This window comes from Rhododendron vialii, chromosome 6a (genome assembly GCF_030253575.1).
Source record: "Rhododendron vialii isolate Sample 1 chromosome 6a, ASM3025357v1".
In the NCBI taxonomy this organism is placed as follows: domain Eukaryota; kingdom Viridiplantae; phylum Streptophyta; class Magnoliopsida; order Ericales; family Ericaceae; genus Rhododendron; species Rhododendron vialii.
In genome coordinates, this window is record NC_080562.1 from 30493381 (window position 1) to 30518704 (window position 25324).

Consider the following 25324-nt stretch of genomic DNA (forward strand, 5'->3'; position numbering starts at 1 on the left):
GCGCACATAGAAGACCTCAGGCAGATCAGACTCCCAACAGTTATCGTCATGTGCGGATATCCCTCTCATGGTTCAAAACTGACCACATAACCTACCTGTGATTTTGAAAATGTGCGGATAGACTCCCTCCCGTCATATTTTCTTTTGTCTTGAACGAAGTTGGTTGCAAGAAGAAGAAAGCAACCACTTTTGGATTTGCATTGGGAGTCTCATCCACTCTATCTCCCTACCAGAAACCAGAGGCTAGGAATCAAGCACAAACACTTGTCAATTTTTTTTAATGATACAAGTATTCAAATCGGCTTACATGTTATTTATCAATACATTCGGTTTGTGTTCTTATGAAAATATATAGGATTTTATGTTCAGATCTTGAGATTATATAAATATACGTGATTAAATAATTAATTACTTATCTAGATGTATTTTCCTATAGATAAATTAATTGCTGCAACAAGTAGCCCATTTGTTTATTAAAATCTCTTATAACGATTCTCTTGACTTTTATATATATACTATACAAAGTTGAATCCAAAACTAGCCGCAAATACTGAATCCTTTGTTGCATCTACTAGAATAAAGCAAATCCGTGAAGACAGAATGCCAGCATTGTCAAATGTTTGAAAAGCAGACATCCGATTTGTCATCAGTCAAATTGCACAAGAATGGCAGACATCTCGTCTTCGTTTCACAGCGAACTTGACTTCTAATTAGTCAACTATTGACTAAGAGGATAGTGGCATATGCTCCCTTCGTCCCCGTGATAGTCCATTACGAAAAGACGTGTGATTTTTAGACCAAAAACTAAAGTTTTTTCGTGCATAATTTTTAAAATTTCTTGACTCCACGGAATTAAATACTTACGTATCTTTTCGTAATAGACCACCATTCAGGAATGGTGGAAGTACGTATTTTTTCTCTGACTAGGGTGTCTAGAGCTTCGTTCATCTCACATACACCAAGTATTTAAGTCATTTAACACTTGAGTGGTCTTCTAGGATATGGAGGTGGCCTCAACAGAAAGTGAGAAATTCGATAATTGACCATTGATTCACTCCTTTGGGGTTCGCAACAGTAACTTCTTAGTTGGCAAAACACGCTTGGCGAACAAGAATAAGGACAACTACAACCAATTGGGGCTAGCTCATTGGCCAGAACTCTTTCATCTCCTATTAAGGTCAAGAGTTCGAATCTCTCCACCTGCGTGTGGGTATTCTTCCCTGAGATGAGTTTTCCTTTCTTTCTTTGTCAGTTGACTATCCCTGCCCTCGTTAGTTTTCTATGCATAAATATATAGGCAAAGTTCACTTTGACCTCCTGTGGTTATTGTTGAGAACATGTGTGAAAGATTGAGTCCCACATCGGATAAATAGAAAAAGAGTTGGATCTTAATATATAATTGGATGGCTCACCACTTACAAGGCTTAGCCTTTTAAATGGATATTGGTCATTCAATATATATTGGGTTCAGGCGATGTGGTGTGGACTTTGTAGATACTCCCCAACGGATTGGGCCAGCGCGCACACAGAAGACCTCAGGCGGATCAGACTCCCAACAAGTGGTATCAGAGCCGATGGCTGACGATCTTTGGGCGGACTCAAATCGATTTGGTAGACTTGCACGGGGACTCTCGGTGGAGCGAGAAAAATCCAAGGTGGCTCTCGATGGAGCAAGGATGTAGGCGGAGGCACTGCATAGAGGCTCTCGATGGAGTTAAGGGGTTGGCTCTCGATCGATGGAGTAGGTGCGGTGAAGTCCGGGGTTAAATCGGTGTTAGAGAATAAAGATCATGGATCAAGGGGGAGTCAAGAGGATCAAATCGAGGGGGAGTTAGGCCCAACGGATGGTTCACACATGAGGGGGAGATTTTTGGGAACATGTGTGAAAGATTGAGTCCCACATCGGATAAATAGAAAAAGAGTTGGACCTTAATATATACGTAATTGGATGGCTCACCACTTACAAGGCTTAGCCTCTTAAGTGGATATGGGTCATTCAATGTATATTGGGTTCAGGCGATGTGGTGTGGACTTTGTGGATACTCCCCAACGGATTGGGCCTGCGCGCACATAGAAGACCTCAGGCAGATCAGACTCCCAACAGTTATCGTCATGTGCGGATATCCCTCTCATGGTTCAAAACTGACCACATAACCTACCTGTGATTTTGAAAATGTGCGGATAGACTCCCTCCCGTCATGTTTCCCATCCATATCAACGGACACAACATTAAAAGACCAATATACCCTCGTCATGTCCCTTGATTCGTCTTTTTTTTTAAATCTAACCACATCATCCCTTATACTAGAAATTGAATCCAAACCGTTGAAATTGTATATTTTGATGAGTACTACATCTATGCCAAAATTCAAGTCAATCAAAAAATGAAAAGCTCATAGTCGAATCGATTTTCTTATGAAATTAAAATTTCAAATTTGAATTTACTAAAAATTAGATCACTGGGTTATTGATGCTTAATCGAGATGATTTTTTACAGAGATACTATATTCTTTATTTAATACATTATGAACGACTCAGTTTATATTCTAGAGGCGTGTGAGATATACCTCCGTTAATATAGATAGAACACATGATAGCAAGGGGTGTATCTGCACATTTTCAAAACCACAAGTAGGTTAATGTGATCAGTTTTGAACCATGAAGGAGGGTATCCGCACATGGCGATAACCATAGGGGTGAAAGTGGACTTTGCCCTACATATATATGGCATGCACTTCTACTTCTTTTGTGCAGCTCTATGCAGAAAATGAGTCCCAAATACAACATTCAATGGCTCTTTCATCTTCTTGTACCCCTATTCATTATCTCCCTCAATACCCATCTCTCCAAAGGATTAGATACCATCTATTCGGGCCAATCCCTTGTTGGGAACCAGACAATAACTTCACGAGATGGAGTCTTTGAGCTGGGATTTTTCACTCCAGGTAACTCTCAAAACTATTACATAGGCATATGGTACAAGAGTGCACCCAATAAAACAGTTGTTTGGGTAGCAAACAGAAACCAACCCATTTCTAATCCATTTTCCTCAGAGCTGAAACTGTTTGGAAATGGAAACTTAGTCCTACTAGACCAGTCCAAAACCCGAATTTGGTCGACGAATTCGACATCATATACTTCTAATTCAACCATTGGTATCCTTCTTGACAATGGGAACTTTGTCCTTAGAGAAAGATTGGATTTCTCTAATGTAATATGGCAGAGTTTCGACTACCCGACAGATACATGGCTGCCGGGTGGAAAAGTTGGATTCAATAGACTTAGTAATGAGAAACAGAGTCTAACTTCTTGGAAAAGTTCAGAAAATCCAGAAGGAAGTCTTTTTTCTGTTGAAGTAGAACCAAATTCAAGTCACATATTGTTGTGGAATGGGACTAAATCGTACTGGACTAGTGGAGTGTGGAATGGGAAAGTCTTTAGCCTTGTTACTGAGATAGCATTGAACTATTACATCAAAAATTTGACATACGTTTCCAATGAGAATGAAAGTTATTTCACCTATGAAGCCGGTTTCCCTACCTTTTTCACCCGGTTCGTGCTTGATGTCACCGGGCAGCTCAAGCAGTATGTTTGGGGAAAGGATTTTCCCCAGTGGAGTCTGTTCTGGACTCGGCCATTCTTGCAATGTGAAGTTTACAACTTCTGTGGATCATTTAGTTGTTGCAACCAGAATGTACCGATTTGCGCTTGCATTGAAGGGTTCAGACCGAACCGTCCGGCTGCTTGGCAATTAGGAGATCACTCAGATGGGTGTGTGAGGGAAACTCCTTTGCAATGTGATCCAAACAGAGGAAATGACTCAAATGACACATTTGTTGTGGTGGAAAATACCAAATTTCCAGGCAATTCGGAAGAAATTGTATCTGCAGGGAACGTAGAGGAGTGCCAAGTAGCTTGCCTGAGAAACTGTTCTTGCACTGCTTATGCTTATGACAACGGGTGTTTGATTTGGAAAAATGCTCTTTTCAATCTACAACGATTTCAATCAAGTGATGGGAGTGGAAGAGATATTCATGTTAGAGTAGCAGGATCCAATGTGGTGGTAACTGGGACTAATAAGCCCAAGACAAAGAAAAAGACTAAATGGATTGTTTTGGGGGCAACTGGGGTGTTTTTGACACTTTCTGGCATTACATTGGCGATTATGTGGAAGCGGAGTAAGAGAGGTAAGGGAAGTGGTGTTGGGGCAGTTGAGGATTCTTTGGTGGTGTTCAAGTTTCGCGACATAAGAAATGCAACAAAGAATTTTACGGAAAAGCTTGGGGAAGGCGGGTTTGGATCTGTTTTCAAAGGGACATTGCCTAATTCATATGTGGTGGCTGTGAAATCATTGAAGAGCTTGAAGCAGGAAGGAGAGAAGCAGTTCCGCGCGGAAGTGAGTACCCTTGGGATGATCCAACACATCAATCTTGTTCACCTCAGAGGGTTCTGCATACAAGGTACTGTTGGAAATTTAAGATTCAACCCTTCTCTTTTTTCTGAATGGAATTCATCCCGAAACACGCGCACACGAAAATAAAATTTAAAAAATCCTGTTTTGATTGTTAAAGTTTTTTTGAATTTTAATTTCTTAGTGATTTTCATGCATTGAGTAGATAATTTGTAGTTGATACAATCACCAACCTCCCCAACAGGTACAAAGAGATTTTTAGTCTATGATTGCATGCCGAATGGTTCTCTTGAATCCCACTTGTTCAACAAAAGTTCCAGTGTCTTACACTGGGAAACAAGATTCAACATAGCAATTGGGACTGCCAGGGGACTGACTTACCTCCACGAGAAGTGCAGAGATTGTATCATCCACTGTGACATCAAGCCCGAAAACATTCTATTGGATTCAGAAAACACCCCAAAAGTTGCTGATTTCGGGCTTGCAAAACTCATGGGGAGAGAATTCAGCCGCGTTCTGACAACAATGAGAGGAACCAGAGGCTACCTCGCACCCGAATGGTTATCAGGTGAATCAATCACAACAAAAGCCGATGTTTTCAGCTACGGAATGCTTTTATTTGAGATCGTATCAGGGAGGAGAAACAGCGAAATAATTGGCGAAGAATGGCATGAGTACTTCCCTTTTCGAGTGGCAAGTAAAATAAATGAAGGTAATGGGGTACTAATGACATTGTTGGATAACAGGTTGGAGGGAAATTGCGATGTTGAAGAGCTGAAAAGGGCTTGCAAAGTTGCTTGTTGGTGCATTCAAGATGATGAGAAGGTTAGGCCAAGTATGGGGCAGGTTGTCCAAATTCTAGAGGGAGTTTCAGAAGTAGAAATCCCTCCGGTTCCGCGGTTCATTCGAGGATATGGAGATGGCCAAATGCAGCCGGCCTTTGTTTTGCAGTCCATATCTGACAGCTCAAATCCGCGTCCATGAGTTCATGTTATCCATTTTATGAATGGTTAAAACTGGTTTAGGGTGACAAGAAGGAAAATTAATCTGCTCCTTCCTTCTGATAATAATTTCAATTCTTAATGTTTCCTTCTGTAATGTTGAATTTGAATAAGCTAGTAGTCTATTCTGATGAAAGATTTCACAAAGAGAAGCAATAACTTTGTTTAGTGCCCTTGGTGCCTAATGCTTTCATCTTCTTTATAGGTAGTATTTCCTTTGCATTTCATGCATTTCTTCTGCAACTACGAGGACTTGATGTAGAATATGTATCAAAGTATATTGTTAGAATTTTCTGAAAGGTAACTATCTCGGTTCTATATAGATATTTATATAGAGTTTTTGAAAAAGAATTCCCTTCATAATTAAGAAAGAAAGACTGACTATCGTTGGGATTTGATCCTACACTGTTGCTCGCTACCTTCGTGGCTCGACCCTATTACATAAGTCTATTCGGAAATTTAGGAATTAGGACATCAAACAAACAAAAAAACAACGATGTGAAAGATTTTCCAGAAAGGTTATACTAAGAAGAGGTCAAAACAATTTGTGTAAAATACCTAAAGCCATGTTTTGGTCCTGATCAAAATGACCATGAAAATAGTGAAAACCAAAAGAACCTAAAACAAAAATTCACATATATGCGGGTGAAACCCAAATCTTATGAAGCATTTACCACATATTAAGATGAGGAATGACAGCATTATATAAACGAACTGAAGTGAATAAATGGAAGTCTGATATCGCATGTTAAAAACAGCTGATTTATGGTTAATTAAAAACACAGAAAATATAGGACATACATATATCGCGAGTAGATTACATGCCGTTTTTTGGTTAGAAAGGCTAGAATAGATAAGAAAGAACATCTCCGCAAGCTTAGCTTAAGGAGGGAAGATTTGCTTTGCACCTCTGCTGACATTTTAAAAGGAAAAATTTAGCTTAAATGAATGCAGTCAGTCACTGTTTAAGTAATTTAGGTTTCTATGCTATATGATAGCCCTTTTGTTGCCATATATTTGTTGGTACCTTGGTGGAATTAATCAATATTGGAAAGTTGGTACCTGTTTGTTTCAATTTGCCAGAACAAATAATATTGCGGTACTTCTTTACGAAGTGAAATAACAGTACGTTAGATTCCATTAGTATTTGGAACCACAACAGCAAAATTTGCCCAAATCTTAGATTAGTTGAGGTGCGTGTAAACTGGCCCAGACACTTGAGTTATCAAAAAAAAATCCCCAAATCTCCTCATACTTTCTAGATCACGTCAGTTGTGGACTGTGGTAAAGTTAGGATGGAACTGAAGTGGTGGAATCTTTATTGTCATGTTAACTGATTCTTCCTAACTATACTATCATCATTCAGAAACATGTTACCAAATGTAAATGCCAAACACAATGCAGAACCCTCTTAAGGCCATTTCTGTTTATATCACTGCTCTTGACAATATACAAGCAAGGTCAAGATCATTTGATTTTTCACATAACTCTTGCATTTCAACGGCTACCTACACGAGACGACAACATCAGAAAAGAAACATTTGAAAGGGTGGTGCTGGTGCTTACGTTATTGAATCAAGAACATCGACACAAGATAAGGCACCTCCATTACCTTTGGAAATTACTACGTACGATTGCTAAGTCTAATATAGCTGGGGTTAATATAATCGCATAGGCAATACTTGTGGAACTTTTAACTCCCACGCATCAGGTTCTATGTCGAATTCCCATGATTCTGCTGGCAGTACTGATTCCACGTCGCTCATGGATCCATGAACAAACTCTTTCAGCCTGCTGGAGACCCGCGGTGCAACAACATTCTTCTCAAATTCCCCCGCCTACGCAAGAAAAAGGAAGAAGGAAATCAAATTATTATGTAACTTCTAAAAGTAATGGTATACAAACGTACCACTTTCATACAATATATATATTCTCGTTGAGTTCTGACCTTTGCATGTATTGCATGGAAAATTGAGTTCCCAAACACAGAGAAATTGGCATTCAAAACCTCAGCACCTTCTTCATGAATTAGTCGAATAATCTCATGAAATATGAACTTATCATCTTCCCCAGTTATGAGAACTACATCCAGTGTAGAACCCATTTCGTGGATCTCGAGCTGAGGCGATTTGAATTCGCTCGTGCAGGAATGTGATCTTTTCCTACTTGATAAAGTTTCCTTCTTCTCCTTGGATTTTTTCAGTTTCATTTCCAAACTTTCTATGTACTTCACAGCTTCATCTATTTGATCAGGTAGTGGAACTGCCTCCTGCAACCAAACAACAATGTTTTGTCATTATAGCGCAATCCTATACTAGCATAATTTTTGGAATTTTTTTTGTGTTTTTCACATAATGATGTGGCCTTGAGTGTTCATTCAGCTTCAGACCAAAACACTAGCTCATAATTTCAAAGAATGCAGCTACCGCATCATTTCAAAATTCAAACTTTTGCGTGTAGATATATAACATATTTGTTAGTAATTAGATAGTCTAAATGAGTTCCCATCTTAAGCTCCAAGGGGTTGACGACGCAGTACTGAAGGTGTGGAACTTAGAGATATATTATCCCCTTGTGAGGCTAGTGAACGGTGTAATTGGTCTCTTAAATAATTTTAGTCGAGATGGGCGTAGCTAACCTTCACATCTTGAGTTGTCAAAAAAATAAAAATAAAAAATCTGTGATCCTTCTTTCTGGCACAACAGATGAACAAAGAGAAAAACTAAGAGGAGCTCCCCTAGCAAATTACACTCCCATCATATCCATCGCCGGCTACCATATCGCGAGCTTCATATTCTTACATACCGCACCCTCAGCTACCTACCTACATACACAAATACTTATATACATACATATGTGGACACAGCTGACAACTTTTATCGTCTTGCGTCGGTCTTAGCAGAAACAATTAGAGGCTTTCAACCCATGACCCCAAAGACCCAATTTGCAAGAGCTCCCCGTTTGTGGGTGTGTCTGTATATATATACTACCTAAAGATTGATAAATAGATTAGGATTAGAAAGATATATATATATAGAGAGAGAGAGAGAGTGAGACCTTGGAGGCATGGCTGGGGAGGAGAGAGTAGAGGTTAGCGTAGAGAGATTTCATGTGATTCCTCCTGTTCTTCTCGATAACCCTTCTCTCTACCTTAGGAGTTGAAGAAGAATGGCAGCTCCCGGATGCCATTTTTTTTTTTTTTTTAAACTCACAAATTTGGCACAAAAGCAAAAAAACCCACCAACCAAGAGCACCTTTATATACCCAAAATTTGGTGGTACAAAAACTTTTGTCCGTATCGATGCTTGTAAGGATGATTTGATCATGTGTTAGAATTGTGGTACAGTATGTTTTAGGATAACGCACCGATAAAGCCAGATTCATATTGACCATGAAATTAACATTGAATAGTGCGTGGGGGGCGTCACTCCATGACTTCTACTACCGTTGCATCAGCAGCACACGGTATTAGAATGTCATCTCTGACTCCGACAGTTTTCTTTGTCGCCATTTTGAATGATTACTTCGGCCAATTCTCACCATCCATTTGCAGCGAGTCTAATTAATCGGTGTGGACAGGTCTCAAAAGAGTTAATATATATCGTCTGAGAGCTTTAACCTCAATCGTAGGAGAGGATCAAGAGTCAAGACTCCTAAATCCTAAGCCTTGACCACAAAGTCCTTATTGTTTCTTTAGCTTTTTGGGGAGTTTTTTTTGGGCTTTTTGAGTTGTCTTTATTTCAACAAAATTTGCGTTCGTTGGTCCTGTGTCAAACTTTTGTTCATTATTGGTTCGTCTTGTCGAGACGAATCGAAAAAATAAAAAATTATAACGGTTACCCAAATATATTTTTAAAATATTCAAGATAAAGCCAAAAAAAATATGAAGGTAAAAGTAAAAAATAATAATTCATTTTCCAATTTTTTCCATCGAGACGAATCAATAATCTATAAAAATTTAGCGCAAAATTAATAAACACAAACTTTTTTTTTCAATAAGGACAAAAAGCCCAAAAAGCTATGGCTGTGTACATAACATTTTGCATAAACATCTACAACGTCTTCAATTCATAACTTTTGAATAAGAATTCATAATAGTTGGATTTATAAACCTCACGATATCAGTTTGGATTTATAAAGCTAAGGGTGTGTGCATAACATTTTGCATATATTAACATGTTCTGACTTTTTATGCAGAAATTATGAATATGTCTATACAAAGGTTTATTAATTTCATACATATTCTAAAAATGGAATCGGGATGCATGCTGCCAAGCACCCTTTACCAAGCTGATGCCAACCCGCCACTTGCGTGAATAGTATGCATTTTTTTTTCTATATACGGTACTTGTACTTATTTACTCATTAGCTAAATATTTTTATACGGTAATGACTTTGGTGTCCCTGGTCATTTTAGGGACACTGTAACTTTTGGCATAACAAAACTATTATGAGTATAACCAAAATCCATTACAAGCATAACAGAATCATAACAAGGCATAACTTGTTTGGTTATGCCTTGGTTGATTTTTTGGATATTTCTTGGTTATGCTTTGTTTGGATTCTGTTATGTTTATAATGGGTTTTAGTTATACTCATAATGTTGAAGTTATGCTAAAAATTACAGTATCTCCAGAATAACCGGGGACACCATAGCATCAACCTTTTTATACTAGTATTGATCATTACTCAGTTGGTATGCCTCCTTCAATTGAGCCATGGTCGACCTCCGCAAGAGCGGTTTGGGGTTCAAGGCTATGGGTATATGGTAAATCCCATAAATAATTACCCATTTTCTTGGTTAGTTACACATTCTTTTATATGTCAATCATGCATTTCTTTAATTTCTAAAGTTTTTCTTACCAAAATTATTTAGGGAATGTGCCATAGGCTTGAGTTTTCCATTGAGAACATAGGGGTACTAAATAATGATCATTTCTCACCTAATCACTTAAGTAGCCATCCTGGTCACTTTTTGGGGTTAAGTTTTCATCGCTAAATTTAAAAAAAAAAACCAACTTTACCCTTATTGCACTATATTACCTATTTTTTCCTCCTATATAGGAAAAGAATTTTGAGACTAAAATTCAAACTTGGATATCCTACACCACAATTCAATGAAGAATGAACCAATAATAGTATTTTTAGATAAATGGAAAATTCAAAATGCTCTGGGATGGAAACACCACTCCCCATTCGACTTGCATGAATCCTTGTTATATGCTTTCTCTCTCCTCATTTTGATCGTGCCCTAATTCATTTCCATTATACCCTTGTCCCCAAAAAGCCTTTTCGGCTCTCTCTCTCTCTCTCTCAAATCTCTCTGCCTTCTCTCTAACCTATCCAGCCGCATCTCCTAGGGTTTTTCTTTTTTTTTTTTTTTTTGGGGGGGGGGGGCCTCATCGGCGCCGCGCCTCCCCCCTCCCCTCCTCTGATTCCCTCTCCTCCTCTCCCTCCCTGAACTCTTTCTTTCTACTTTCTCATCCTCATCTACCCTTCGATTTCTGATCTTGGCTCTTTTTTTTTATTCACAAAACGATGGGCATTTGTAACGAGATGGCGTGAGGCGGCGAAGCTGGTGGTTTTGGCCGGGGTTATGGTTCTCGACATCCGCTTTCCTTTTGATCGTTTGTGGGTACCGAATTGACGGCTACTCGGCGATCGTTTCGAGTGCTTTTGGTTGGTGACGAGGGCAGCACTGGTAAGGATCTCTAGTTTCTTCAGGTCTCTCTCTTTCTCACTCTCTTTTTTCTAACCCCCTAATTGCTGGTTTGTGTGCATCGTTTGCGGGTTAGCCTTTGTTTCCCCCATTTCTCGTTCGTCAAGCTATCTGTCTTGTTTTCCCCTTCAATTTTCCGCTGGGTTCTCCGAGGTGTGCCTAACGGCTTGAGGTGGTGTTGATGGATGGCGTGGTCATCTGCCATATCACTGTTGGGTGGTTTGGTTTTTGCTTAATGACTGTGATGCTTCCGCGGCAGTGTGTGGGGGTGACGGATCTGTCTGTTTCCATGGGGTTTTCCGATGGTGGTGTGGTGGAGCATGGTGGCAGGGATCTGTTGGCTGGTGGTTGCTGTCTAAGGCAGTGGGCAGCGGTGTATGGATGTGCTCAGATTAGTGATTTAGGTTTAGGGTTTTCTTTGGTTTTGGCTTAATTGTTTTGATATGGGTTTTTGGCCCATTTGAGGTTTTGTGCTTGTATTTGTTTTATCTGGTGTTATAGGCCCTCGGGTGTTCTGGGCTTTGTCCCTATGAGGTTGGGCTTCGTCTCATTTGGCTGTATTTGTCAAACTTTTTGTTGGATTCTCCTCCCCTATCTCCTTAATATTACGTTTGCCTATAAATAAAAAAAATTCATTTCCATTAAAAACAAAAAAAAAAAAAAACAAAACAAAACACATCCTTCTGACTTCCAAAAAGAAATGCAACCGAATGAGTTGATTGGGTTTTTTCGATTCGGGGCTTTCCCCCCCTTTTCTGGTGTGTTGGGGTTTGATTAAGGTAATGCCAGAAGGCCGACGATGTCGGAGTTGATTTGTGGAGGTGGCGGCGGTGGTCCAACGAACAATGTTCTGGGGATTTTCCGTTAATTTGAATTTGGAGGTTTTCCGATCCGGCTTTGCTTTGGCGTTTCGCGTTTAATTAGGGGATGACGGCGGCAACAATTTTGGATTTGCTATGGGGGCTTCGATTTTAGTTTGATTTGTGGTTGCTATGTGGGGTGCTAGCAGTCAGCGTTTGTGACAACTCTTTCTTGGATGTTTCTCTTTTTTCTCCCCTCATGTACCTGTGTCGAGTTTCCAATAAAACTTCTTTTGCGAATTAAAAAAAATGGCAAAGTACACTTTGACTCCATGTGATTTGAGTCATGTGCAGATACACCCTCTATGATTCAAAAGTATGCACATGACCTCTTGTGATTTTGAAAATGTGCGGATAGACCCCTTGCCGCCATCTTTTCCATCCATATTAACGGACACAATCATAAAAGACCGATTTGTCCTTATCATCTCCCTTGATTCTTCTTCTTCCTTGAATCTAACCAATTCATCCCCTATACCAAAAATTGGATCCGAACCGTTGATATTGTAGAGTTTGACGAGTACTACATCTATGCCAAATCCAAGTCGATTAAAAAATAAAAACCTCATGGTCGAATCAAATTTATTGTGAAATTAAAATTTCAAATTTGGATTTAACAAGAATTAGATCACTAGGTTATTGATGCCTAATCAATATAATTTTTTTTACAGAGATGCTCTATTCTTTATTTAATAAATTATGAACAACTCAGATTAGATTCTAAAGGCGCGTGAGATACATGCACCTTCGTTAATTTGGATTGAAAACATGACAACAGGGAGGTCTATCCGCACATTTTCCAAACTACAGGGGGTTATGTGCACACTTTTGAACCATAAAGGGGTATCCACACATGACCTAAACCACAGGAGGTCAAAATGAACTTTGCCCTATAAAAAAATTAATGTGATTAATTGTATTATGTATCACAATTAATGGTTCAATTTGAAATTTATCATGACTGTGGTTAATTTATCATGCCCACTTTGATTAGTTTATCATGATTGATGGTTCCACTCAATTTGAAATTTATCATGAATGTTACATTAATTTATCATGTCCACTTGTTTGATTCAATTTACCATGACTTTGTTTGAGTTTAAGATTCAATCTGTAAAAAATGGAAACAAAATCAGTTGGATTTGAATATTTCAAATTTTTAACTTTTGGAACTCCTCCCACTGTCACACACACACTAGTTTTCCTATCCTTTATTCCGGATTATCCCCAAAATCCGCAACTTGCTTATAAGCCGTCCGGGAAATTAAAGGGATCTCACGGGTAAAAAAGGGGGTGGATCCGGGCAAAAAAGTATGCGGGTTACGGGTCACACAAAACAAATCACTCTTCTTCCTTTCATTTCACGCCTGAGGAAAACAGAGAGAGAGGGAAGACGGTCGAACGAGAAGAAGAATATCTAGAGAAGAAGAACAAGGTCCGATCTCACTAAAAGAAAAATTGCATTAGGTGACAAATGAAAATCGTCACAAATTGCTTGTTTTTGTCACAAATAATATAAGTGACGAAAAAAAATTTGTCGACTAAAGGTTGTCGAGGATTCTTACATGGTGACGAAATCTATTTTTCGTCACCTATAGTGTCTTTTGATGACAAAATACTTCGTCATCAAAAAGTGAATAATTGGTAACGAAATTTTTTTCCTCGCTTATTGTGCTTTTTGATGACAAAATTTTTTGTCATAAATTATTCCTTTTGGCGACGAAAAAATTCGTCACTGATGAGTCTCATCGGTGACGAAAATTTTCGTTGCAAAAGACGTTTTCATATGGGAAAAAAATCCTTCTTTCTTGCTCCTGCTAGGTTTCGAATCCGAGTCTCTTAAGTTTTTCGCGCAAGCTCTAACCAACTGCACCACACACACTTTTCAGTAAATATTTGAAATATCTAATATATAACATATATGTTTAACATTAAAATATATTTTGAATGCAATTTTGAACCTTTAAACATTAAAATTAGTAATTTTGATAAACATGAAAGTTGTAGGCAATTGAGTTATTGTTCAAACACAATTTAAATTATCTCAATCGGAGTTTTTAGTAAAGAGTTATGTCCGAAATACATTTAGTGACAAAGCGCAATTAATAAATTTCGTCACGAAAGGTACCCATTTGATGACGAAATATATTTTTTGTCCCTGAAAGCGTTAAAATGGTGACGAAATTATTTTTCGTCACCAAAGTTAAGCATTTGGTAACGAAAAAAATATTTCGTTACTAAATTGGTCTCATTTAGCGACGAAATATATTTTTTGTCACCAAATGATTATCTTTGGCGACAAAAAATAATTTCATCACCTTTTTTAAGCTTTTGGTGACGAAAAATGTATTTCGTCGCCAAATGGATACTTTTGGTGACGAAAATATTATTTTCGTCGCTAAACAGGTATAATTGGTGACAAAATTATTTCGTCACGAAAGTTGTCAAAACGGTGACGAATTTATTTTTTCGTCGCCAAATATACTCATTTAGTGACAAAATTAAATTTCGTCGCCACTTTTTCGTCACCAATTTTCATTTTTCTTGTAGTGTCTCTCTCTCTATCTCTCTCTCGTTCCGTACGAATAACAGAAACCCTAACCCTTGATTTCGTACTGTAATAGCAGAAACACAAAATATAAGAAGTTCTGGAAAAGAAGAACCAATCTCTCTAAATTAGGAAAACAATACATCCAATCCCTTTAATTTATTGTGATTAATTTAAGGATACATTCAATCCCTCTAAATTAGGAAAACAATAGATGCGCGTGCGCCCAAACAAAACTTCTTATCATAGTAGAAGGGTAAGAAAGGTAATTTACATACTAAAAAGAGAAAAACATAAGCCCAAAAAATGAGCGCGATGAAAACATACATAGTATAACTGATTAGGTTGAATATTTAATTAATCAGAGAACATACTCCTCATTAGTGTTTCCGAAAAGAAAAAGTCTCGGCGTCATAATGATTCGATCATCTTGACGAATGGAGAAGTTTTTGGGTGCCGGGCGGGTACCGCATACGTGGTATCCTGTTGATTAGCACCTAAGATTGTAAGATCGTGGTGCTAAAAGTCTCCTAGCTTGTGGTGTTTTTAATTAATGTCGTCGTTTTTATGCAATTTTACTCGTAAAGTAGTTTGTTCAGTGTTTCAGGTTAAACGTCTTTAAAGGGACGTGTTTTGATTGTAAGACCAACCCCAAGTTAGTTCATGTATCCACGCCCAGTAGAACTTCTGCCCGAGAGGCCTAAGAGTGAAGGCGTGAGGCATTGGGCAAGGCAGGGAGACGTCGGGTGCCAAACTGGGAGGCTGGCTTGAAGAATTGGAGATAAGCTACGCGTATCGATACAGTCTTACTTTGTATCGATACGCATTAGCTTCGTGGCAAGGCAGAGTGTTGCGTATCGATACGGCCTTAATCCGTATCGATACGGGGAAGCTACGTGGAAATGGCCCTTTTCAACTTAATAGTGTGGTATCGATACTTTGATTATTTTGTATCGATACTGAGAGCATTCAGCCAGATATTTGTTGCTTTTTGGACTTTTCACTTATGGAATAGTTGCCTTTAGTAGTCTACTTTTCATATATTTGATGAGAGAGAAACTCATTTTGTATAAATAGAGGTGCCATCTCTCACCTTGGAGAGCTAGCTCATTACATACTTAGGTTTTTTCTCCATTAATGTTCTTGAAGCTTTTCATAGTGTAATCTCTTAGAACTCAAGTAAGTAATTCTCATTTGTTAATTCCTCGTTTATTAAAGTTGTTCCTACGGACTAGATCCTTTATAAAATCAAGTTTATTTTCGTTGTTGTCGGTTAAAACCTATGTCTCATTTTTATGCTTTGATTTACGCTTTAAGTATGTGTGAGTAGTCGGTTGGCTAAGTCTCGGGATAATCTTTCCCGAGGACTTAGGTTGTTATTCGGTTCTCGAACCTTTGGGCCTAAAATCATGATTTTCGGAATTTCATTAACCTAGCCATTTTGGTCTAAACAAGGGGTGTTAACTCCTTAGTATGTCGTTTAGTCAAGCGGTCTTGGCAAGCAACATATTGAGGGCTCGTGGCCTCCTACGTGTTAGATACATTAGCAAAAATAGGTTGGTTTAGCTCCGATTAATCACATCTTTCGTTAAACGAAGTCATTAAAGCTAAATTCTCCAGGCGTGAGCGCGCAGTCGTGACTCTCGCCTGAGTTATATTGAGAACCGGTAACATCCTTTGTCAAGAGTTAGAAGATCCTTAAACTTGCTTCATTTAAGTTAATTAAGCGTTTTTTCTAGTCTTTTGCCTTGGCAATTTTCACCGTTTAAAGCAAAACCAAGTTGGCCGTCTTGAACGCTGCATTCTACCATTTAAAACCTACAATCCGATTAAGCTATTTTGCGAATTCCCTGTGGTACGATCCCGGTCTTACTGGTTTATTATGCTACCGACGACCTAGCCCTACGCCTGGGGTGTTTCTCAACCTTATTTGAAGGCGAGGTTGTGGTGCTAAGCACCTGTCGACGATTCCAACAGTCCAAATGTCTTTTAGACGGTCCGGATTGTAGAGAGAGAAAAAGTGGAGAGAGAGAGAGAGAGAGTGGTCGGGTGAGGAGGGAGAGAGAGAATAAATCTGAGTCGTTCAAAACACATTTAGATGGTTTGGACAGCCGACAGGTACCACCACATGGTACCCGCTCGTCGCCCAAAAATTTCTCGGACGGATGTGCTGATTTTAGTGTTGGTTGTTATCCACCGTCCACGGGTAGGCCACTATCTTTTTGTAAGTGGAACCGGCGGCCGCCCCTTTTTCCAAAAAAATAAACTGAAATTTTACGTGTTAGGAATATAATTTGATTATTTAATATATTCTGAAGAACTGGATTATTCGTCAAAGTCAAGCGTGAATGAAAGTTTAGTTTAAACTTAGCTTGTAAGAGAATGATCACATAAGTCAATAAAACAAACTAACCGTACCAGGCCCGGTAAGTTTTCAACCAAAATTAATATTATAATACTATGTTGTGTTTTCTCGTGTAGAATTTTTTTTAATACATTTTTCTCATCGCTGAGCTAAAATCTTCAAATCGTCTCTTTTTGGAGTATCCGGTGCTTTCAATTTTATTGTTTGACTAATTCCAATTTAGCTTCAAATCGTCTCTGTTTGGAGTATCCGGTGCTTTCAATTTTTATTGTTTGACTAAATTCCAAAAATTCACCAAAAGACAAACTTATGAATTTTTATTTTTGTTTTTTGTAATCAAAGGTATGCCTTATTATACGCTTATGCATGAAGTTGAGGTGCCACCAGAATTGCTAGTTAGGCGAATCGAACCCGAGAGCTTAACACGTAGGAAATCCTTAGGAGGGAAGTAAACCTTTTGCTTTAGGCGCCCAAAAAAAATTTCCAAGTTCGATGAATTCTGATATTTCTTTTACTTTCCGCCCTACTTTTGACCAATTACCAGTTTCTTTTTGTATAGTCCCGTAGGTGGTAAAATTTACAAAGATTAAAACCATGGCCAGTAGGAAATTAATAAATACTAACCGCCAACCGTACGTGGATATTATGCCAAAACAAAAAAATATGCTAGGCTCACATTCAAATTTGCATTCACTTTTCACGAGAAATGATGACACCCGGACCCCCTGTATCACCATGAAAAAAAAAATGATGGTAGAATTTTTCAAATAGTGCCGTGGCGTAAGAGTTCTATTAATTATCACTTGTGAAAGATGCATGATGTAAGAACAAATACAGACTTGCAAGTGTCCCTAGCATTGCTATACGTAAAAATGCATGATGGAGTATTTGTAAAAAGATGTTATGCTCTATGAAATATGTTCGCAACTCTTTTTTTTTTTTTTTTATAAATGTTTTTTGCTTTATAGAGTGTAATATCAAGGACGGTGGTAACGGTGATTAAAGTAGTATTTATCATTTGACTTCTCACATTAACGAGACAGTGGGTAAAAGTGTACGTCTTGATGTTAGTTCCTAGCAATTTCAGTTCACTTCATTTCAACCATTTGCCTAACATGACATAAACCTTTTGACACGGTAATTTTACTTGTTTTTATTATTAATTTTTATTAAATTGGGCTATAATTTTCACATCACATCATTCGGCGTCAGAAGAGAAACTGAAAAAATATGAAAATATATATAAATTAAAAAAAAATTCATATAAGGCCACGAAAAAGATTTCAAAAGTCAGTCATTTTCATGTAGTATCTCTGTGGATTTATTTGCAGCCATATATGAACTTTTTTTCAACTTTTTTCAATGTTTTTATACACGACAAGACCATGACATGATACAAAAATTTGATCCAAATCTATTAAAAATTAAGAAAAAATAATTATAAAAAAGACCGTACCAAACCCTCGAGTAAATTTAGCCAAAGGTGGCCTAATTAAGGTTTCCCCACCTGCCCCAAAAAAAGGAAAAATAAAACAGGTTTCCCCCACCCCCATCGGCTTATCCTCTCTCCTTTTTCTTTTCCTTTTTCCTTTTGTGTCGGATTAGTGGGTCACTAAAGAAATGAATGGGCGTCTGTCCGGTCTATAGTGTTTGACGGGCACGAGCCGATTCACTGTACGAATTTCGGCTGGACGTGGCTTCTCGGGTGGTGCTTGGCTATTGACGAAGACCGTGACCGTAGACTCGGAACCCACCGAGCAACCAATCAATGCACTAGGCCGTACCGACATGATCAACCAGTTATTTCATGGGGAAAATAGAGATGGGTTTAGCTTTAGGCTGCATTCTCTTGGCCTTAATTTAAGTCTGAAAATTTTATCTTTATTTAATTTAAGTCTGAAAATTTTATCTTTATTTAAATTATTTTTGCGTTTATTAATTTTGTGTCAAATTTTATGAGTTATTAATTCGTCTCGATGAGATGAATCGAAAAAGTAAAATTTTAGCACTTTTATCCAAGAATTTTAAGAAACAACCATTTTTTAGCGCAAAAATGACAAAGTAAAAAAAAATTACTTTTCCGATTTCTCTCGTCGAGACAAATCAATAGCCCAAAAAAATTTAGTGTAAAACTGATAAATGCGAAAAAAATTTAAATAAGAATAAAACTTTCAAATTTAAGTTAAATTTAAGTTAAATCCAAGAGAATGCAGCAGAAAGGAAAAGGTCACTTGGAAGAGAAAGGTGCATGCACCACCACTAGTGAGACACACCCTTTCAAAATTATTGGGCGGTGGTTGGTATGGAATATGAATATTAATTGGCATGCTCAAAAAGTTATACTAACGTGTGAATAGACAGGGATGGAACTAGGATTTTGTACACTTAGAGGCCGAATTATGAACAACAAGATTTTGAAATTTTAATAATTTGTTTGGTTTACATTTTGAATGAGTTTTTTTGGGTAATGAAGAGAGAGAGATAGAAAGAAAAATGAGATTAATAATTGAAGTAAGAACTAATGGGAGACCGTATGCAAAGGGAGAAATTAGGTTTCGATACCCAAAACGAACACATTTTTAAAGCATTTAAATATCTAAATATATAACACTCAATGCAAAATACAATATCTAAGTGTTATTAACAAGAAAAAAACAATTAATATTAATACTTAAATTAAAAAAACAAAACTCCTAAACAACGCGGGGCCCCAATGTATATCTGTCTCCGTGAGTAGGGACAAATTTGTCAAAGGAACCCCGGTCCTTGAAAGAGACTGGACGGTCGACAAATTTTTGAAGTCTATTTTTCGGGTTCGTTTTAATGATCAGAATCGTTCATCACGGCAAAGCATCTAGTACAATATGAACATGACGATGAATTAAGGGGGTGTTCCAACTCTAAAAAAAGAAGGTTTTGGAAAAAAGAAAGTAATTTCAAGCTCAAAAATTATATGTTTATGCAAATAATTTTCCTACCAATATGGATCTTGTTTGATAGATTTTATTGAGATCTTTTATACGGTGCAAGAAAAATCAAAAAATTGTTTTTCATTTTCATTATATTTGAGTTTGAAAATTGAAGAAAAAGAAGTTTTCAAAAAAGAAGGTTAGTTGGAACGGGGCCTAACTACAACTACAGGCTTGTAGTGCAAGCCGTTTTAGCTCTTGTTCAGGCAGCCAAGAAACCAACCAATGGAAAATTATAAGGCTGTAGAAAAACTTAATGCTATTCACACATAGGCCTATCAATGGACCGGATCCGATCCGAATCCAACAGATCCGGATCCGATAAGACTCAAATCCGATAGTGGTAATCCGGATCTGAATCCGAAAAATCCGGATCCGATCCGGAAACTTTTTTTACTTCAAAAATTTTAGCAAAAAAAATAATATAATTTTCAAAAAAATACAATTTTTTTTTTCAAAAAAAAATATTTTCCGAAAAAAATTAAAAAATAAAAATAAAAATAAAAATACAACTTCTTAAACATTTTTTTTTCAAAAAAAAAATTACTATTTTTTAAAAAAAATTTTAAAAATTTTAAAAAATAAAGTTCAGATTCGGATTGATAACGGATTTAATCCGATCCGGATCCGTATTGAATTACCAGATTCGGATTATCGGATCGACTTTATCGGATCCGGATCCGGATCGGATTTTTCGGATCGGATCCGGATTAGATCCGGTCTATTGACAGGCCTATTCACACATATGTTGCACATATGATTTTTTTTGTAGGGCCCGTCTCATTTTCCACAAAAATCATCCGTACTTATAGTTCATTTTTCTCAAAATATTTTACGTGGGTCTTTGTAAAATAAACTTCATAGGATACCAATAAGGACTTTTTTAGAATTCGTAGGAGGACTACTCAGTTTCACCTAGAAACTCTGAAAAGGCTTTAACCGATATTCAATTGAGCTGATTTTTTCATAAGAAAGTATTTTATGAAGATTGAGTGATTTGGATAATCTTTTGGAATCCGAGGCGGGCCACATCAAAAAATATGAACGAATGTGCTTCATTTATTTTTACAAAAATTAAAAGTCTTTTCTTAGGGGGTTGTCAAAATGGCACAGAGGGAGTATGTTAAGTTGAATCTTGCTTACACTTTATTTGTTTTAAGCAACACCACTATATTTTGAATATCGAAAAGGGCTTTTTTTGAATTTCTAGGGCGAAACTAAAAAAGCCCTACGAATTGGAGTACTATAAAAAAGCTTTTATCGATATCCTATAAAGTTGATTTTTTACAAGGACCCACAAAAAATATTTTGAGAAAAATGAGCGGTTTAAATAATTTTTGTGAAACCCAAAACGGACCCTACAAAAAGTCATATGTGCAAAATATGTGTGAATAGCACTAAGTTTTTGTACAGCCTTATAATTTTCCCTTGGTTGGCTTCTTTGCTGCCTGAACAAGAGCTTAAACAGCGTATAGTTGTTTTGCACAACAAGCCTGTAGTGCAATAAAGCCTGTAGTGCAATAACGCACTACAGGATCCCCCAACCCCAAAAATTCAGATCCGGGGTGTTGTAGTACACCTCTGCGCTACACAACACATATAATGTGTAGTGCGGTCAATTCGGCCGCCCATTTCGGCATTAAACGGCTAGGATTTTCATCCGAACAATGGACGGCTAAGATTTGTAAGAGCTCTGATTAAATCCAAGCCGTTCGCTCCGAAATTAACGGTCGGATTGGACACACTACACGGTATAGTGCAGCGGATGCACTACAGCCCCTCCAATTCCCAAAAATTCCCCTCAAAACATTTATCAAACAACCTCATGATTATGCCTCATTCATTTTCTAAGGATAAGAGCATCTGCATCAACCTCACCAAATTTTGGATCAAATTAATTCTCAAAAACCACTTTTCTATTTTAACTAGTCACTTTTTCAAAATTACACAAAATCAAGATCTTTATTCTCACTTTCTACTCAATTAAATATTCAAACCCACCCCCAATTAAATATTTAAGTCTCACTCTCATCCCTCTCTGGTTTTAGACCAAAACCACTTTCTGGACCAAAACCACTTCCTCCGCTACGCCTTCCAAAAGCGACCTTCTCTCATCTCTCTCTAGACCTTCACCCAACCTATTGGATCCATCTCTTCCCCTTCCAGTTTGATTTCAAGCGGCTATTGAATCTCTCTCTCTCTCTCTCTCTCTCTCTCTCTCTCTCTCTCATATTAGACGCCTATATACATAATTACATATATGCGTGTATATACGAATCACGCTCCATCAGAAATACTAATTAAATAAGTAGTAGTGAGTGAACAGTAATCAGGCAAAGATAACGAGTAACTGTAACAATTTTTTAAAAAAAATCAAAGTAGTGAGGGAGGAAGAGAGCCTGATAAAGGGGTGTTTTGTGGTGTTTTTATTGATTTTACTCGTTAGTTTAGTTTAAAGAGACAAGTAGTGAGCTTAGTGTGGATGCTCTAATAAGGGAAAGTGAGAATATGCACAGTATAATGATATAATGTCTCTCTTTTAAGTTGAAATTTTTTGTAAAGACTAATACTAATTGGGATTTGGGACTGAGGCAGTGCACTTAAAAGTTAGTACTAATAACAATCTTTAAAAATAATTACGAACTATAATGCATAGTACTATTGTCCAAGAAACTTATGCCTTCTTTGGATGGTAATTTGAAGGGGAAAAAAAAAATTTAACTCAAAAACCATTCATTACCCATATTTTCAATCATTACTCTCATTTATTTCTCCTTTCTCCTTTCTCCAATCATTATTCTCATTTCTCTTTCTATCTCTCTCCACTCATTACCCAAAAACCAAACTCAAAAATTTTCAAAACACCATCTCAATGAATTGAGTTCGTGTAGCTTGGTTTTTGTAACATTGCATAGCTACTTCTAAAAATTAACAAGTTCCACAATGTTCTGTATCATAGGGTTTTTTTTTTTTTCACGCAATGATCACTCATGTTCGTTGGGAGTAGTAGAGAACACGAGTCTGAGCTCGAATAACTTGGTTTGTTTTGCTGCCCGTAATCGAAGCTTAAAAGGCCGAACTGAGAATAAAGAAATACTGTACGTAAGAGAGTGCAGGCGTGAGATTTACCTGCTTCCATGTTAATTACCAAAATTACTCGGTGAAAGAAACAATCAACTGAGTAACAAACCTTAATCTCACTTTCTTTTAGTAATTCTGTAGAGTATCAAAGTAGGTACTAATTTTCTTTACCCAAAAAAAAGTAGGTACGAATATATCATCTTCAATTTTAAGGGCGGTCCAACCTCATGGGATGGCTAACACAATCTTAGTGTGAGGCTTTTAAGAGATTACCTATTAATGGGCCTCACAAGTAGATGGTAGGCATTATGTATTTTCGCGTTTTTTACAGTGGTTCAAATCTCATTAACTAACTTTCGCCAAAAAGGAAATTTAGCTTATATTCCTTGCTTTTTAGATGTAAGTTATTCTTGAAGAATACCTAATCTCTACCATCTACAATTATATATATATTTTTACATATAAATGGGAAATATGAAACACTAATCAATGTCATGGAAGGATTGAGGCCCTAAGGGTTCACTTTAATAGACTAGTGCTTTGGCCGCCCTTGATTTCGACTAACGTTCCCCCCCTCCCCATTTTCTCAAAAAAGAATAAGTTTCTCACTGCATTTTTATACGCAAAAAGTTACACAAGAGTATGTAACTGGGAGAAATGTTTGAACAATAAGAATCAGTTGTTGGACATTATTAGTTGTGGCCTACATGAGATCACAATTTGATAGAATTTCTTTCTTTATACTGCTATATCTTTTATCAATTAATCTCTACCAACAAACTTATGATAGCGTATGCGTAGTTAAGAAGTTGGTTTTAATTCCTAACCACTTCCAACCACTTAGAGTAATCTCAACCTGGTTGGTTTTTCATTGTGTACATGGTTAACTACTTGGAGTAATCTCACCAAATGATATGGGGTGAGGTGAGATATAGAAACATATTGAGGACTAGAAGTGCTCGATCTCACAAGTATATATATAGGGCTATTCAGACTTACCCATGAACTAATAAAAATTAACATCAGAGCAAAGTTTTGTATGAACTAACCGCCACAAAGGAGTTTACTAACACTTGAGATATTTCAAATCTGATACCTTAGTTTGTGGGTAAAGTCGTGTTGCTTAACCTGCTTTCTTTTGCATTGTTGAACTTTCAAAATAGTAGTAGTACAATTACAATACCGATTTACGACTCTCGTTTACATATTGTCCAAAACACCCATTTTAATTGGAATACTTCCACTTGCTTCTTATTAATTTCATTCTTTTATATACTTGCTTCATATTCATATCTTTTTGCTCTGTTTTGCGTCCTTCCACACATCCAAAATGATATGTCGTGGCATTCAAAAATGGTGGATCATTTGGTTGGAAATAAAATAAAGGGGAAAAAATTTAAATGGTCCCTATAGTTAAGTGTTTGTGTCAACTTAGTCCCTAGCCTGTAGTTGTAATTGGCTCGATTTACACTTTGTACTTTCCATTTTGTTCCAACTTGGTCCAATTACTAACTGCCGTTAGTCCTTTTAACAGCAAAATCAAATGGCCCATTTTTTCGGGGTTAAAACAGTAATTCTCTCATTTCCCTGTTGCCCTAATATTAGGGGTGTGCAAGGGTCACGCGGTCGAGTTTGACCCCCGAACTTGACCCCGACCCGACATGGCGGGTAACAAATGTTTTAGGCCCCGTAAACCGAACCGAAAAGGGGTAAGAACCGTCCGCAAGCCCGATTCTTTACGTTGGGTTGGGTCTGACCAAAAACCGAATTAATCTTTATGAATTGGTCGGATCGGGTAAGAAACGCACCAATCGGGACCCCGAACCAAAATCTGATTTTTAACAAAAATTGAGCCCGTACCCATCCAAAGCACATGTTCGATCCACCTGAGACCCTTCGGGTCGGGTCCGCGGGTGGACGGGTTTTTTGCACAGGCCTACCTAATATACCTCTGAACCAAAACACAGCTCATTAATTCTTCCATTCTCCATTGATAAGGAGGCACCTGAGATGAAATTTGGTTATAGTTTTCTGCAAAAAGTTGCCCTCTAATTTAGCATTTTCATGATCAATCATGAGGCAACATAACCACTGGTATTGTCTACCTATTCAACTTGTGGACAAATACTGAGATGCCTTATTTTTTTGCATAGTACTGAAAATATATATAGAACCATGTCCAAGAGTCATAACAAGATATAGATCCAAAAGTCAGAATATTACATAAACTCAGGGGTTGTTCTGCTAAATAAGCCAAGTGGCTTATTTTTTTGCCCTTATTCAATTTTTTTTGCATTTGTTAGTTTTTTTGTCAATTTTTTCGGGATTATTGCTTCGTCATGACGAGAGGAACTTAAAAAGTAAAAAATT

General features: G+C 37.4%; 2 protein-coding genes across 2 annotated transcripts; one reads left to right on the forward strand and one right to left on the reverse strand.

The window, feature by feature from the left end:
• Positions 1 to 2734: 2734 nt before the first annotated feature.
• On the forward strand, positions 2735 to 5580 carry LOC131329165 (G-type lectin S-receptor-like serine/threonine-protein kinase At2g19130). The gene is made up of 2 exons (XM_058362246.1): positions 2735 to 4460; positions 4656 to 5580. The coding sequence occupies exons 1-2, from the start codon at positions 2759 to 2761 to the stop codon at positions 5393 to 5395; spliced, it is 2442 nt and encodes an 813-aa protein (XP_058218229.1). The 5' UTR covers positions 2735 to 2758; the 3' UTR covers positions 5396 to 5580.
• Positions 5581 to 6795: 1215 nt separating this feature from the next.
• LOC131329499 (transcription factor bHLH162-like) lies at positions 6796 to 8664 on the reverse strand. The gene is made up of 3 exons (XM_058362642.1): positions 8470 to 8664; positions 7361 to 7681; positions 6796 to 7250 (listed from the first exon to the last, which is right to left on the reverse strand). The coding sequence occupies exons 1-3, from the start codon at positions 8599 to 8601 to the stop codon at positions 7071 to 7073; spliced, it is 633 nt and encodes a 210-aa protein (XP_058218625.1). The 5' UTR covers positions 8602 to 8664; the 3' UTR covers positions 6796 to 7070.
• Positions 8665 to 25324: the final 16660 nt, after the last annotated feature.

Excerpts from the sequence above, each read along its gene's own strand:
- LOC131329165 (XM_058362246.1), top strand. The coding sequence starts at position 2,759 with ATGCAGAAAATGAGTCCCAAATACAACATTCAATGGCTCTTTCATCTT. Across the intron at positions 4,461-4,655 it reads CAGAGGGTTCTGCATACAAG|GTACAAAGAGATTTTTAGTC; the intron begins GTACTGTTGGAA and ends CCTCCCCAACAG.
- LOC131329499 (XM_058362642.1), bottom strand. The coding sequence starts at position 8,601 with ATGGCATCCGGGAGCTGCCATTCTTCTTCAACTCCTAAGGTAGAGAGA. Across the intron at positions 7,682-8,469 it reads TCCCCAGCCATGCCTCCAAG|GAGGCAGTTCCACTACCTGA; the intron begins GTCTCACTCTCT and ends GTTTGGTTGCAG. Across the intron at positions 7,251-7,360 it reads TCCATGCAATACATGCAAAG|GCGGGGGAATTTGAGAAGAA; the intron begins GTCAGAACTCAA and ends TTTCTTGCGTAG.